This window comes from Pan paniscus, chromosome 1 (genome assembly GCF_029289425.2).
Source record: "Pan paniscus chromosome 1, NHGRI_mPanPan1-v2.0_pri, whole genome shotgun sequence".
NCBI lineage: Eukaryota > Metazoa > Chordata > Mammalia > Primates > Hominidae > Pan > Pan paniscus.
In genome coordinates, this window is record NC_073249.2 from 110,781,925 (window position 1) to 110,799,195 (window position 17,271).

The window sequence follows — 17,271 nt, forward strand, 5'->3', positions numbered from 1 at the left end:
AAAATAATGAAAATAATTTGGTGATTCATTTGATAATGAGGATAATCTCTAACTAAGGATTGCCTGATGAATGAGTAAGCCCAGATAGAATGTCTTTCCATATGAATTTCTGATAAAGGCTCATGAGGACAATGATAAGCTTGTTAGTGTAAGAGTGTTTCATGGGTACCAGGTACTATGCAGGGCATCCTGTTGGCCTAGCTCACCATTAGAGTTCTGCAGATTTCAAATGGTATGAGCACTGTGAACCAAATATGTACGAAGTTAAAATATAAACTTTTAAAGGAAGGCATTTATTGAATAATTTCAGTTTTTCTGAGTAAGAGTTTGTGTAGGATTTGTTTCCTGTGTTTCAAACTACTAAATCCGTAATTATTTTAAAAGTATTTATTGAAGCAATATAGAAATCATATTTCAATCAACTTGCAGAGTGATTTTTTTGGCCAATCATGTTTGTGAAATAGAAGAGTAAATTATTTTAATGTATAAATATATCTGAAATCCATTCATTCAAATTAATATTGAGTGCCTATAATATGCACAGTACCTTTTCAATATATAAATGAATTTCTATCCAATAGTCAATCCTCCCAGCCTATACCCATGTTTACTTTGGTATTTCTTCTTCCTTTTCTTGCAGCTGAAGATGGAGGAGAAAGAATTTCAGAAATAGAGGTCACATTAAAAACATGCAGAAGCATGAAAATTGTTACCATATTTCAATTGCAACTGTACTTTCTCCCCCTCTAAGGAAACAAGGCCTTCTGTATTTTTGTTGCATCTTTGACTATTTCGGTAAGTGTTCTGTCTCTCCCTCCTTCTCCTTTCCAATATACTCTGTCTGGGGACCATGACCCTTTTGGCTGGAAGCTGTGAACAATAAGTGAGGTCAGCCACAGAGCTCAATGAAGAACAGACTCAATTATAACCACGGCTTAAATATACAGCTTTTATATCTGGCTTCTTATGATAAAATGTCACAAAATAATAGAAAACAAATACGTTGTTTGCATTTGACTATGCGCTCTTGAGGGCAGAGACCATGTCTAACTCAATCTTGTGCCCATTACCCAGCAGATAATAGAAACCCAGCAAATGTCTGCTGGGTGAGGAAAGACTGGGGATGAGTGAACACTGTATCATTTAGCCCAGGATTAAGTGAGAGGCTGAGAGAGGAAATGTAATAGAAAATAGGTTTCAAGGTTTCTAAGGCAGTGTTTTTTCAAAAATGTTGACCTATATTTATAGAAGAAAAATTATTTACATCACAAACCACACATATACACACATATACACACATGCTAGTTGAAACCAACCAAATTTCTTTGTGAACCACTGGGATGCCACCCACATATACAAACCATTGTAGAAAATGTGGAACCAATAAAGGGAAAATGGAAAGGACCAAAATTGCTGGTACCCAGGAAAGCACCAGCAATTACTACTGAATTACTACCGTTAAAATGGCTCATTATTTACTTCTTATAGTCTTTAATGGTATTTTGTTATTAGTTCTTAGTAAGTTAATTCTTTCAGACAACAAACGCTTCTACAATACTTACTATGTATCAGCACTGAGTTAGGCACATAAGGATACAAAAAATGAAAAATACACTAAAAATATCTTTCTTCCTGATATCTCTTCTTAGATACCCCTCAGACATATGTGACTTAAGCTATCTCAAACTATACTTTCAGACTTCCCCCAAATTTAGACTTCCTTTAATTTTCTCTGTAATAGAAGATATTTTTAATATTTGTAAGGCATATATTTGATAGGGGTTACTATCCAAAATATATAAAAGGCCCAGACAACTCAATAACAAGAAAACAAAAAAGTCAATTAAAAAATGGACAAGAAAAAAAATTTTTAAAAAATGGGCAAGAGACCTGGGGTGGATAGACATTTCTCAAAAGAAGACATGTAGATAGACAACAGATATATGAACAATGCTCAACATTGCTAATTATTAGGGAAATGCAAATTAAAACCATAATGTGGTATCATCTCACACCTGTCAGATAATTTTTTTCAAAAAGATGAAAGATAACAAGTGTCAGCCAGGATGTGGAGAAAAGGGAACCCCTGTACATTATTGGCAAGAATATAAGTTACGACAGCCATTATGGAAAACACTACGGAGGGTCCTCAAAAAACTGTAAATAGAATTAGTATATGATCCAGCAATCTCACTTCTGGGTATTTACCCAAAAGATTTGAAATCAACTTGTTAAAGAGATGTCTGCACCTCCATGTTCATTGTAGTACTATTCACAATAGCCAAGGTATGGAATCAATCTAAGTGTTCATCAACATATGGATAAAGAAATATGGTATATACATTAAACAGAATACTATTCAGCCTTAAAAAAGAAGGAAACTCTCATTTGTGATGGAATCAGAAAACATTATGCTAAGTGAAATGAGTTGGGCATATAAAGACAAATATTGCATGCACTCACATGGGGAATCTAAAAATCAAACTCATAGAAGCAGAAAGTAGAATGGTGGTTACAGAGACTGGGGGGTGGGAGGAATGGAAAGATGATGGTTGCTATTGTTTGAATGTCTCCTCCAAAACTCATGCTGAAACTTAATCCCCATTGTGGCAGTATGATAGGTGGGACCTTTAAGAAGTGACCAGATAGGGCTTTGCATTCATGGATTAATGGGTTAATAGATTAATAGATGATCACAGGAGGGGAACTTGTACCTTTATAAAAAGAGGAGGAGGGACCTGAGCTGTTATATTAGCATATTCGCCCCCTTGCCATGTGATTTCCTGTGCTACCTCAGGACTCCGCATGGAGTCGCACCAGGAAGAAGGCTCCCACCAGATGGGTGCCCTTGACCTGAGACTTCTCAGCCTCCTTAACTATAAAAAATAAATTCCTTTTCTTTATAAATTACCCAATTTCAGGTATTGTTATAAGCAACAGAATACAGACTAAGACAATAGTCAAAAGGTAGAAAATCTCAGTTTAAAAGGAAAAATACATTTTTTCTTTTTTTAAATTTGCACAGTGTAGTGACTATAGTTAATAATAGAGAATTGTACATTTCAAAATTGTTAAATTTCAAATGTTCTCACCACAAAAAATGTTAAATGTTTGAGGTAATGGATATGTTAACTAGCTTGATTTAATTATTCCACTTTGTATTCATAAATTATAACACCACTTTTTACCCCATAAATGTATTCAATTATAAATGTCAATTTACAATAAAAACGAATGAAACTATAAAACATAAAAAAAGAAAAAAAGGATATTTTTATTCAGTTTCTCAGGCCAGAACTATGGGATTCACTCTTGATAGCTTCTTCTTCACCCCTCACATCTCACAAGGGCACCGATCTGCCAAATTCTTCCTTCTAAATATTCTCCTTGAATCTGTGTGCTCTCCCCATTGCCACCTGGATACCCCCAGTGGCCTCCTAACTGGTCTCATTTCCATGTTTGCCTGCCTTCATCCTAATTTATTCTTCACTTGGCAGCCAGAAAATATTTTTTAAAAGAACTTAATTGTGTCATTCTCCTCTTTAAAGTCTTAATGGCTTTCTAATTTCCTATGAAACAAAACGGCAAACTCCTTTTTAACAATGACTCACCAGCCAGCAGATGTGGCCTCTTTGGGCTTCTCCTGTCTCCCACTCTCAGTGCTACAGGCACCCGGGCCTTCTTTATTCCTGCCTTAGGGTTTTTGCACCCTCTGCCTGAATATTTTCCCTTGCTCTTTTCAGTTGGATCTTCTTTTCCTTTCATTCATCTCCAAACACTCAGCCTACAGTGTTTTCCTCAGTAATTCTCTCTGATTTAAAGCAATGAAACTAACTCAAAATTGTGTATATATTTGTTTGCTTGTTTGAGTTTTGCTTAATGCCCGTCTCCCCCATTCAAATGTAAATTATATGAGGCCAGGCAGTTATAACTATTTTGTTCACCAAGGTCAATCCAATCATAGATTTTGTACATAATAGACCTTTGAATATTTATGGAATGCATGAAAATGAAACATTTCCTAAACCTTAGTCATTGACTATCATTTGATGATTTAGCCAAAGCTATGTACCACCTGTACTATAAACCTAATCATTTTCTCTAAGCTGACTGTAAATCAAGTTTTAAAAAAGTAAGGTAGCTCTGTCCGAAGCACAGTGTTGGGGGAGTTGCAAGTTAGTCTAATTTTATTTTTTAATGCACATTAAAATAAATGTCTAGGTAATAAAACAAATTTTTATCCATTATATACAATTTTCTTGTGGTAAATAAATGAGCAAGAACTTTTTAATGAATGAGAACTCCCTTCTGCCAGGTGTAGAGCAAGCTCTAGACTATTAGAAGAACTGACGCTGATTCCATTGGTGACTGTGAACAAATCATTTAAGTTTTTGGCCTTCCATTTCTTCATTTGCACTATGGAGATTAATTTTAACTGTTCTGCCCAGTTCATGTGAAGGTTTAATAAGCAGTGTGAAAATCATCTTTTTACATAAACATGAAATTTTATTTTTAAAGTTATTTATTTTAGAAATGGTTACTACTGCTGTTTGTTTCTTAAGGTGTTCCGTCATATTGACCCCTTACATGACATAACAAAGAAGAATAATGTATATTAGTCTCCATCACGGCCATGAGGACTAGTATAATGGGACACTGCAAATATCCTTTGACCACTGATTAACTTCTTTTCTTCCCTTACTTGCTTAATTAAATGTCTACTTAACTTTCAGTAATCATACTCCACTTAGAGAAAAACCTCCTCACAATGTGAACACCCACGTTCATAGCAGAGCTAAGAGGTGGAAGCAACCCACGTGTCCACTAATGGATAAATGCATAAGATAAATGTGGTATATACATATTGGAATATTATTCAGCTTTAATAAAGAAGGAAGTTCTGACACATGGTACAACATGAATGAACCTTGAAGGCATTATGCCAAACCAGGCACAACAAGACAAATACTATATGATTCCATTTATATGAGGTATCCAGAGTCGTCAAATTCATAGAAACAGAAAATAGAACAGTGGTCATCAGGGGCCGGGGTGCAGGAGAAATCAGGAGTTGTCATTTAATGGATATAGAGCTTCAGTTTTGCAAGACGAAAAAGTTGTGAGCGTTGGTTGCACAACAAAGTGAATATATTTAACACTACTGAATTATACACTTAGACATGGTTAAAATGGCAATTTTATGTTACATATTTTTACCATAATAAAAAAAATTTAAAGCCTGCTCATAAATGGGTTTCTAGTATTTTCATGTTGTGATGTTGAATATTGCTGAGAATAGAAATTTTAAAAATAATAATAATAGTAATAGCTAAACTTTATGGACACTTAAGTCTGTGCCAGGTAATAAGTATTTTATGTTTACTCTCCCATGTAATCACTACTACAGCTTTATAAGATAGATACTATCATTTACGAGGATTTTACAAAGAGAAAACAGAGGTACAGCAGGGTTATGTAACTCGTGCAAGATTACACAGCTAGCAAGCAGTGGAACCAGGACATGATCCCAGGCAGTCTGGTTTGGTTCCATACTTTTAACCACTAGGTATATCGCTCACCAAATTAGCGGTAGGTACTCTGGAGATGAATTTACCTCTAATTAGTTTTAATTAGTGAGATTTTAGAAAGGTCTCTCCACACTTTGATCTCTGCTGAATATGTATTAACTTCCCTCTTATTTTCCATCTTTCCTTCTTTCATCCTCCAAAGAAAAGACATGGTCACTTAACCATATAAATCTTAACCATAAGAATTAAAAAACCCTGTTGACCCAAACATGTGGGCAAAAGCCACTCATCGAAGTGGCTTAAAAGCTCCAACTGAAATTATTTGGTCTCTTCATCATCTGCAGATATACCTTCTTGTTTTTGCCTGAGTAGAAGGAAAAGTAATAAACATATCGTAGAACTACTGAGAGATTTAAAGCTTAATTCTAAGTAACTAGCAGTAGCTTATATTGAAGACATATTAAACCACAACAGTCACTTCCAGAATTTAAACTATTTATTCTCAGTTTGTGTGTGATGCAAGTAGAAAAAACAGACTTCTGAGTCAACAAGTTACTTAACCAGTCTGATTCAAATTTCATCATTCATAGGTATCTGAAAGGTTGTTAAGATGGTTAAGTTAGCCAGGTGCAGTGGTTTACACCTATAATCCCAGTAATTGGGCTGGCAGGGGCGGGAGGATAGCTTGAGCCCCAGGAGTTCGAGACTTACCCAGGCAACATAGCACGCTCCTGTTCCCCACAAAAAGAAAAAAGCCAGCCAAAAAAAAAGAGATTAGGTTAGTTGATATATATGAACTACCCAGCACACAAGACTTAGAATACATGTGTTCAATAAGTGGTAACTTTTATTATCACCATATGTAATTATTGATTTTTCACAGTTTTAAATACAGAAACAGAATGATACAATCTTCTTGATTCCTTCCCCAGCACCCCTCCAATCCTGGTGTCTGTGGAGTATAGGGTGTTAAGAGGTTTCAGAAACCACCCCAGCCCAGACCTGGAGGAGAAGCTGTGATGACTTCTCTTCATTAGCTGAACCTCACTTTATTCTTGTGGCTGGCCCTCCACTGAGGTCTGTCTTGGAACTCCTGATGAGATTCCTGCCTTGCCCACTGCCTGCAGGTCCTAGCCAGCAACCCAGTCCTTGTGTGGCATGGGCTTCCTGCTGCTGGATCCCCGGCTCCACTGCATCACCACCACACCTCCCCAGTGTCTACCTCCCCTCTCCTGGACTGCTAACTATTTGCCACATTGGGCTTGGCCAGCTGTCTGTCCCCCAGGGTGGAAGAGAGCTGGGGCATGATTTGAATTGTTTTTGAATGCCTTTACTTGAGTTCTGCTTTTCTTTGAAAATAGAACTCCAGGTTTCTGATCTGGGAGGCAAACATATTCACACCCTGGGAGCCCATTCCTAAAGCAATGGAGCCCTGACCTTCTGCCCCTCAGTGACTAGCTTGAACTTGACTTTCTCTGCTGAGCTGCTTTGGTGCCCTCCAGAAATGTAGGGGCCCAGGGCTGTTAACACATCTGACTGCTCTTTTCCCCATCTTGACAAAAGTCATTCATTTGCAACTCTTCATAGCCCTTTGTAACCGTTTCTAGCATTACTATTTCTCCTCTTCTTTCCTTCTTCGGGTAAGAAATGCCTCCAAAACCCAGATTTTGGCACAAGAACTCCTAGATTGTTTTTATAGTCCCAACGTAGCACTTCTTTGTTACAGCTTGATATTCCCAAATTTTGTTCCAAGTCTCATTATTTTACATTTATAAATATCAGGTTGTATTAATTGGTTCCAGCTTTAAAAAATGTTCCATCAGGGGTTATTTCTGCTATTTTGATAGTGGTTTCTAAACGTGGAGTGCCGAGGCCCTGGTGTGGGCCACGTTCTGTACGCATCCCTGAAGGACTGATGTGGAACGGAAAGATCCGCAGATTCTGAGTCTTGCTGTATTCTTTGAAGACTGTACTGGCCATAATAGCTTCAAAGAATTTCAACAAGTTCCTAAGACATGACCTTCCCTTTCCGAAAATCACGTTGGCCAGGCTTGCCTTAATCAAGCTGTGCTTTTCTAAGCATCCTTTTACTTGATCTCCTGCAGCAGTTTTTAATACTTTCCCTACAAGTGAAGTTAAACTAACTGGCCTGTAATTTCCTGGTGTGTCCCTAAGCTCTATGAAATAACGGCATTAGGTTGGCTAGCTTCCAATTCTTCCAGAATTTTTTTGTTTTGTTTTAAAGCGCGGGATTGAAAAGGCCAGAGAATACTTCCTGTCTCCCTTTTCCTTCGTTTCTTCCATGACATACTGCTCTCTCTGTTCCCAGTAGAGCTGCCATTTTAATAACTTCAAACCTCTTAAATGTTTTCACATATTATTTGTACCTATCTCTGAAGCATGAGTTTTCCATTTTTCATTCTGACAAGGGCCACCCCCAATATAAGGGCTTACAATTCTATTAAATTGACTATTAATTCAAAGCACTGTTTAAAAAATGAGTTTCATATCAGGAATCTGAAAAAGAGTGGCAAAATAGATTATAATTAAGCCTGTGTTCTCACTTGTCAATTACTAATAAATACATGTTGGAAAAGACCTGAGAAAAATTTCTATACATCCAGGAAACAGAAGTCAAAAAATGGAACTATTACATCTGGGCATACTAATCTGATGCACTAGCATAGTGTCTTAAAGTATGGTGAAATGCATTAGATCTGAAGATCTAATTTGCATTCTACATTTTATTAAACTGCATTTGGTCCATTATTTTTAAATCTAATATCAGAAAAATCTTTCCACATTTGATGGTCTCCCGGTTGCAATAGAAAGGCCCGTAGAAATATTTTAAGATATATTTGTTAAAAAGTTATTTTAAAAATTATTTTCTTAAAAATATGAGAATTTTTTTACTGACAGGAGTAAAAAAAAATTAATAATTATTTGCATTTATAAAATTGCACCATATCACATAATGTTTAGGATAGTTCAAGTTCTTTATTGTACAGAAACTTGGAAAATTGTTTTGAAATAAGTGAGTCATCAACTAGAGCATAAGAACTTTTATTCTTTATAGACAATTTTTGTTTCAGTAAGCTTTTTTTTTATTTTTCATTTTGTGATGACCTAATGCGTCTTTTATAAATAAGTCACAGGCACATAAATCACGGCCCATTTGTGTGGATGAAGGCTCATTTCCTGGTTGGTAGGCATGGTGACCACCATCATGAAATGAAAAGAAACATGAAGTGGAATTTAAAAACTTTTAGGATGGTTGGTTCTGATTTCAGATAAATTGGATAAGTAAACCCCTATCAACTAGTAGCTTTTTCTGATTTACCAAAGTGATAATGTCAAACCTAAAATTTTCACATTTATCCCATAAAGTTCACTTACTGTGTATCAGATTTAGTCACAACTGGGAGAATCTTGGCATTTATGGTACACGTAGAACTCTCTCATCGAGAACATTTCAGTTGGTTTTGAATGACTACTGATATTTTCCTTTTTAATTTTGGTCAGGACTGACTATACCTGTAAATGAACAGGTCAGATTTTCTATGTGGGCTATAAAGCATACATACACAGAAAATTATCTGTGCATAGGTAGCAAGTATACTTAAGTTCAGGCATGAATCTAAAGCATGTACTTTTTCCAGTGTTTGAAATGTTTCCTCATAGATTTCCATCTTTAGGATTTTAAAGTTGCAATTAAAATATGTACGGAATTCATCTTTCCTATTTAGCATATATTATACCATATAATTACAAATGTAGTACACATTAATTCGGTCTTCTCTCATTCCTATGGCCTTGCTTGAGCTATTCCCTTTTCTTAGAATGCCCTCTTCCACATTTGAAAGTCAAGATCTACCTATCCAAGGGGTAGACCAGTGAAAGATTACTTGGTTGGTGATAAAGTAGAAAAACTTGGTGCTATAGGTTTACCTTTGGTTAAATCCAAATTCTTCATTTTGCTAGTGAGCAGACTTCCTACCTTCTCTATGCCTCCATTTCCCCGTGCACACAATGGAGATTTTATCTTTCCTTTTAGAATTGTGATGTGGGCTAACTGATGTAATATATGTAAAAGATCAAAACTATCAGGGCCTTTCCTTTCAAATGGCAATGTTTCCACAAAAATGTCTCTGGGTCTCACCCCTCCCTGCCAACTACCCCAGCTAATGATAATCTCATCTTCCTTTGAATTCTTATACACTTTACCTATCTCTCAAGAACTTCACTATTTTCTGCATTGTGTTATTCACTTATGCAGCAACAATTATTGAATGCCTACCACGTGCCAGGCTTATGTCCATATACATTTTGTCCTTTTTTTTTCTCTCTAGCTTGTTCTTAAGCTTCCTGAGGTTAGAGTCTTTGCTTCTTGAGGTTAGAGTCTTTATAATATTAATATTCCTTCCTCTCTCTTCATTGTCTGATAGTGCCTGGCACTAGTGCTTTAACGAGCATGTTTGTTAATATTCGGTAAAACCGGCTACTATATAATGCAGGCAACAAATGTATATTTTCAAACGTGTCCATATCCTCAAGTAGGATTCACATGTGGGAAATGGTGCTTATATGCCAGTGCATGGGGTCATCTTCATCCTCATTATTAAATAATAATGAGATGATAATATAGCAGTAGCCAACATTCCTGAGAATATACACAAATAATAATATTCTGTTCTCATTCCCACGAGTTCTTGAAATAGTTCCTAGTAGAGCAAAACATGGTTTCCAAAAAGAGAATGTGAATGAACAAATGAGCTGCAGCTACGTCTCTACAGAATTACATTAGCACAAATCTAAGCAGTTTTTCAAAGAACTATGGTTTATAAATAAAGACTTTCATATATACAATGCCATGGCTAGATGAAATTCTAAGGTTTCAGGGGAAATTACACAATCTCATAATGAGGCTGTGTGTACACAACACCATGCCATCCAAATGAAAACTTGAGCAAATCACTTAGGAATGTGGTCTTTGCTAGCCCAGACATTTCGAGTCATTATTGGAAATATGCAATTTGGCTCTGACACTATTTTACTACTCATGGATGAAGTACACTATACAGAAGTCTCACTTTAGTTTGCTGCTTCTAATCAACCACAGGCTAGGAAACCAGAAAGCCTAATTGATTAAAATTGTGTTTAAAATAAGAATAACTAGGCTTTGATTTAAAGCTAACGAGAGTACCCTACAAGTAGAAGTAAATACAGGTGTTTAAATGCATGTCTGTTATATTGTGAGTTCCTTATCTCCAAAATGGAGGTTTCTAAGAAGTTACCATGTAACAAAAGGAATTTGTTAGATTATCTTTTACCTCTTCTCCCACAGCGCAGAGTTTCCTTTGAGAAATGGGATGTTGCAAGACTTTCGCTCCTCAGGAGTTTACCACTACCAAGTGTCCTAGTGTGTCTGGAGTTGGTTCCTTCCAGTGGGTTCTTGGTCTCACTGACTTCAAAGAATGAAGCCACTGACTTCGTGGTGTTACAGCTCTTAAAAGTTGGTGCAGATCCAAACACTGAACAACAGCAAGAGTTGTCACAAAAAGCGAAAAAACAAATCCTCCACAGTCGCTAACGGTACACGAACCTGTTGCAAGGTGCTAGCTCAGGTGGCCAGCTTTTATTCCCTTATTTGGCCCTGCCCACATCCTGCTGATTGGTCCACTTTACAGAGTGCTGATTGGTCCATTTTACAGACTGCTGATTGGTCCATTTTACAGAGTGCTGACTGGCCCATTTTTACAGAATGCTGATTGATGCATTTACAATCCTCTAGCTAGACACAGAGCACTGATTGGTGCATTTACAATCCTCTAGCTAGACAGAAAAGTTCTCCAAGTCCCCACCCGACCCAGAAGCCTAGGCAGCTTCACCTCTCACTAGTTGGTACAACCATGCAAGATTCTAAACAGAAATAGATTCATGAGCACACTGTCCACATGTCTCAAAGGTCCAGAAGTCCCAAGAGACTTTCTGGGCCTATTCCATGGCCACCACTCGCAACTACCATGCAGCTCTGCAGGGGTTGCCAGTGACTTTTCAATTCTCTTGGGATGAGAGGTACCAGGTAGCAGAGTGCTTGAGCAGGTCCTAAGTGTGAAGGGACTGAGATGGGAAATATTCCCCTCTTCTCCAGATGTGCAACCTGTCCTTGGCTGATGCTGACAAGGAGCCTGAATTTGTTTTATGGTCTTTATTAGTTTTGCTTCAGCGACTGGCATTAATGAATGTCTGGTGCACCTCAGGTTCAGTCTCCATGGCACTCCACCCACCTTCTCTTTTCTTCTGGAACCATTCAGAAGAGTGTATGTGAGCGAGTGTGGGAGGCTTATTGCCCAAATGCTCCACTGGAAGAATGTGGTAGAGCCAGATGTGAAATGGACCTCCCCTGAGTGAAGAATATGCAACCAAGAGTCGCAGCACATATTGGAGAGGAATGGCTTTCTAACTTAACTCTGGGTTTGTAATCTTGTGCTATCCCACATCCAAGTCAGAATGCCTGTCCAGACTAGACACCAAAACTAGGCTGCTATCATTTCTGATTTTTACTGAGTATCTGTGAAGAAGAAAGAATCTTTTGGGGGCTTAATTGATCCCAGGCCTGAGAATTGGATGTGGATTTCTATAGCCACTCACAAGAAAAATTCCAGTATTTTAAATCCACGTATCACATAATGTTTCAAGTGGAGCACACACATTCGGAACATTATAAAAAAGAGACAAAGTATATTATATGACTGCAAAAGCACAGATAACTTTGGCATGATGGTGAGCGCCGTGTAGCAAGAGTTAATGCTATAAAATTCACAGCACTGTCTATTGTGAATAAATCCAATGAAACTTGTTCAGATAGTACTCAAGCAATACTAAATAGACCGTATGTAATCACCCAAGACCTGAGACACATAAAAACTTTATTAGTCATCACTGAAATAAAGTGCAAACAAGTTCGTCTTACAAAGATTCAAAACTCTTTATGTTTTAGGTCGGCTGCTCCATAAAACAGTGCCTGACAAATTTTAAGTGATATTCTAATTAATCACTGGATTTTTATAGTTTCTTGAAAGCTGTAAGTTAGATATTAACAAGGCAGGGTGAGAGGAAATCCCCTTATACGGAGAATGAGTCCTACGTCCTTTGCACAAGCCCACTGGGTCAGCCAAGCCAGACTTTATACTAAGCAGCTGTTGGAAATGGAACGGACCATTAATCCGAAGAGTATCATTATTTTCATATCGATTAAAGTGGGATATAAACCATGCACCAAGTTTACAAACTGATGGAAAATCATTGCAGCTGTACCTCTGTCTTATACAAGAAACACTTTCTGGCGCATTTTTACATTGTTTTTTTCGAGAAACTAACACTTTGTAATATACTGATCATATGACTCTCCTTAATGCTGTCACATACTCAGCAATTATTATCAGAAAGTATGACCCAATACTTTCTGTCTATAGAAGTTTCTGATTTATATTTTTCAATTATTTCAATTAGAGGCAATGATGGTATAAACGATCTAGGAAATTTTATTTGTAAAGGGAAATTTTGAAATTTTAAAATTTTAAAAGGAGGCAGTTTTTTTTGTGTGTGTTCACCATCAGGAACAAATATCTCCAATGAGGAGCAGGCATTTATTTTCGAAGAATGAAATTTAAAAATGGCTATCAAATTATTACTTCAATTCTTTTTTCTAAAAACACAAAAATCTCTTCTATAAACACTTTCACTTACCTCATAATATAAAGGAGCATTACCGCCTACAGGTTTTTTTGCCTTTTTAGATGAAGCAGATCCAACAAGTGTATTTATTTCATTAATCTGTAAGAAAATTAAATTTACTTATGATGAAAAAACCTTATTTGAAGACTACTTAGATATATGTAACTTTCAAATATCTAGGTGATCTGAAGGGTTGGGGAACCTAGCAAGAAAGAGGTACCCATGAATTAGGTAAAATATTTATAGTTACTTCGTAAGCTGTCAGTAATTGTATGGGTATGTGCCACCTGGCAGATCTTTTCTATATTATTGCTGTCCTCTGACCTCTGACAGCTATGATTCTCTGTAGCCTTCATTTTCCAGTTAGTCATGTACCTCCCTGGAATCTTAAATAGTCTAGTCTTTTATAATTATTTAACTTGAATTAAATATTTTGTCACAGAACCTAGCATGGTGCCTGGTATGACCTCAGAAATCTTTGTCAAATAAATGAATATTGAATTAACAAAATTAATAAACAAAAATAAATTCTTCCAGATTGAACAACTCAAATTTATTCTGGCTAAATAGTTACTTAAAATAATCCATCAAAATTTACAAAACAGCCCAAGAATATGATAGTTTATTTTATAATTCTATTCTATTATTTTAAGTAAAAAAGTCTTCAGGTGGCTTTGAGGTAGGAAGGGACAGGTACCTGCTGGAGAATGTCTTGCCACGACGCCATACTGAAGAGTTTACGCTGAGGGACCTGGACAGCCACGGTAAGGGCTTGGATGAGAAGATCATCTTCAATCTGGTTCCCAACCACAAAAGCAATGGAGGCCTGCCAATCGTTCTATTAAAAATCAGACGGAATTAGATTTTAAATATTCCTGAATAGGTCATTTCGTGTCAAATATTTCCACTGAGAAGCAGAATAATTTTCCTGTAAATCTTACTTGAAAGACAGAGGTGACCTTGTAATGTATGTGGTTTTCTGATTGAAGTAGCCGCAAGGCGGCAGTATTGTGCCAAATTTCATGCAACTTGACCAAAAAAACAATTTTCTGGAGAAACTAGTCCTTTTATTTTGAGGAAGACAATTTTTTAAAACGACACTTTCACTAGAATGTTGTCCAAGAATAATCTGGTGTTGGAAAGCAATCGTTCATTCCTATGTCACAAATATACATTAAGATGTAGTCTCAAAAACCAGGAATCTTTATTTTGTTCCCTGGTATATCCCAAGACTCTAAATAGTGGTAGGAATATAAAAGCAGCTGAAAAAAACTGTTAAATGTTGGGTCATATTGGATGAGCTGCCAAATGAGAACTGAACCACATCTTTTTCTCTTAATGTAACACAGGAATCTTACTGCTAATTACACTCCCAAGAAATGGGCAAAAATATTACACTTGGACATGAAATTTTGCATCAAATAATTTAAAAAAATTAGTTACTAAAGAATTACATGCAGTACTTTTTTCTCTTTGTTTATTGTAATTGTAATTTCTGTTGGGAGATTAAGAGTGGCGCTCACTGGATTACCTCACATTACCAACTGTGAGATGCTGGGGAAAGCTACTCACGCAAATCAGTATTCCTGCTTTTGAACACTAACAATTTTAGGGAGAGATGAAACAAACAAACACGATAAAGACATCAGAAAAGAGAGGGAATAATAAGGGAGGGCACTCTAGTCATGTGACCTCTCTGGGGCTTAGTTTCCCCATTCATAAAATAAAGGGGTTGGACAGGGCAATATCTAAGCACCTCTCTAGCTCCTCTCTAGAGGTCTGATTCAAATATAGTAAAATGGTCTCCTGGTGAATACCAAAACAATGTCTAAGATTTGAAAAGGTCACACAAATTTAATAAAATGCATCATTTTATTTGGTTCCTCTGGTTTCTGCCCAGTTTATAATCAGGTTGACGACAAAACTAGGGTATAGGTGGGAGAAAATACTTTAGTATTAATTCTTTCTTACCATCAAAGAGCAATTGTCCTTAAATCTTTCTTATTTAGCTCCATGGAAGTCTACTAACTACCTAACAAGACTCACCCAATTCTCAAGGCTACCACCAAAACAGAAAACACATGTAAAAGCATAAAAATGTATATTTTACTTACAAAGTGTGTGTGTGCATGCATGCATGCAGGTAGGTGTGACTTTGTGTGGTTTCCTCTGTTACAATGAGTTGAAAACATTCTTTTGTCTCTAAATTCACCAGGGGAAGACTGACCATTTATTTTTTAAACATTCTGACTTTTAAAAGTAGATATGATATGTATAATGTGTAATGACCTTTCCTGAATTAGATGCCTTTTTTCTCTTGTCTGCTTCCTCAGTCAAAGCTGCAACTGTAGTCATCATTAAAGGGGAAAAATCTCTTTCATTTCACAATAAAGTACACACAGTTATGGGACAGGCAATACCTTGAAGTTCCTGTTGACTACACCTTCCAAAACTGAAGATTTTAATAACCACCTTTACCCCCTCATCCCGCTGTCCACTGCAAGTTTCCTTGCCAATATTTGAAAGTTAATGGTGACAAGAAAAGGCTGTCTTTCTGCTCTTTGGGGGGCAACTGAGAAAGAGGGTATTGTAGTCCATTACCCATCTACTTATTAGTATTTGGTGTCAAGGCAGGTGTTGACCATTTCAGACCAGAAAAAAAAAGAAGAGAGGAGGGGCGAGAGGGAACTAACAATTATTGTGAATCTGCCATGTGTCAGGCATATGTTATCTCATTGAATCCCTAAGTTATCCTATAAGATAGGTTCACTATTATCTTATAGATGGAAAAACAAAGGTCCAAAAAAGTTAAAGGACTTGTTCAAGGTCATTTTGGCAGAACCTCATGGAGACCACAGACATGGCTTACAACTTTGTGATCATTTCAGAACAGTTTTGGGAATAAGTCTTTGGGCTCAGAATGTCTTTCCATAATCCTTAAATTGCACCTAACAGACTATTTGGCCATAATAAAACTATCAGGGAAATATTTATCTCAAATGTATACATGTGTATAGGCCTTCAAAAATAGATTAGGTAGGCTGGGCATGGTGGCTCATGCCTGTAATCTCAGCACTTTGGGAGGCTGACGTGGGCAGATCACAAGGTCAGGAGATCGAGACCATTCTGGCTAACATGATGAAACCCCATCTCTACTAAAAGATACAAAAATTTAGCCGGGCGTGGTGGAGGGTGCCTGTAGTCCCAGCTACTTGTGAGGCTGAGGCAGGAGAATGGCATGAACCCAGGAGGCAGTGCAGTGAGCCGAGATTGCACCACTGCACTCCAGCCTGGGTGACAAAGCGAGACTCCGTCTCAAAAAAAAAAGAAAAAGAAAAAAGAAGAAAAAGAGATTAGATATTAAATCCTTAAAACATCATATGATTACTTTTTTAAAAATTATAATTTTGCAAAGGATCAAAGAGGTTAAAGAAATTTCCCAAGGTTCTTTCTCTCAAGCGCAAAGCTCTTGTTCCTTCCTTTGCTCCAGGAGACATCTTAACATAAAATTGTTCCTCCAAGTCATGGCACAGTACCGAAACTCGTGGGTCCCTGAAGTCACTCTGAGACAGTCTGCCCAGGCGAGAGCACGTTCAGATTTGTTTAGAGCTCTCTAGGAGAGCTGGGTTCCAGGCCACGTCTCCCCATTTCAAGGGGTCTTAAGAGTCGAGCTCTGTCCCAGTTTCCCATCTATGGTCTCTTGCCCACTAAATGTGTGCTTTAAAATTGCATCTATGTGGCAAAACAGGACCATAACTTTGTCAGAGTTATGGTTTAGTGTCTAATCACATGGCCAGAACCTGAGCAAACATGACAGGGACCAGTCAGACAATAATAACACAAACTGAGAATGCCTACAGAGAAGGATGCACTCATTGTGAGCTGCAGCAGGGGGCAGTGAGATGCTAGCAAATGTGCAATATTCAACTAATGAAGAACAAGTCATTTCCCCATGTCTAATTGGACAGCATAGTTAAATAAGCAATTCTCTGCAAATACAATTTCT

At 37.1% G+C, this 17,271-nt stretch overlaps 1 protein-coding gene across 2 annotated transcripts in view; it reads right to left on the reverse strand.

The window, feature by feature from the left end:
- The window catches only part of SPAG17 (sperm associated antigen 17), a 231,618-nt gene that overhangs the window by 183,309 nt on the left and 31,038 nt on the right, over positions 1-17,271 (reverse strand). For both annotated transcript variants that reach the window (XM_057302678.2, XM_034929773.3), the window contains exons 2-3: positions 13,963-14,103; positions 13,278-13,364 (exon numbers count right to left, since the gene is read on the reverse strand). In XM_057302678.2, coding sequence (XP_057158661.2) covers positions 13,278-13,364; positions 13,963-14,103 — 228 coding nt within the window. The remainder of the gene's footprint in view (positions 1-13,277; positions 13,365-13,962; positions 14,104-17,271) is intronic.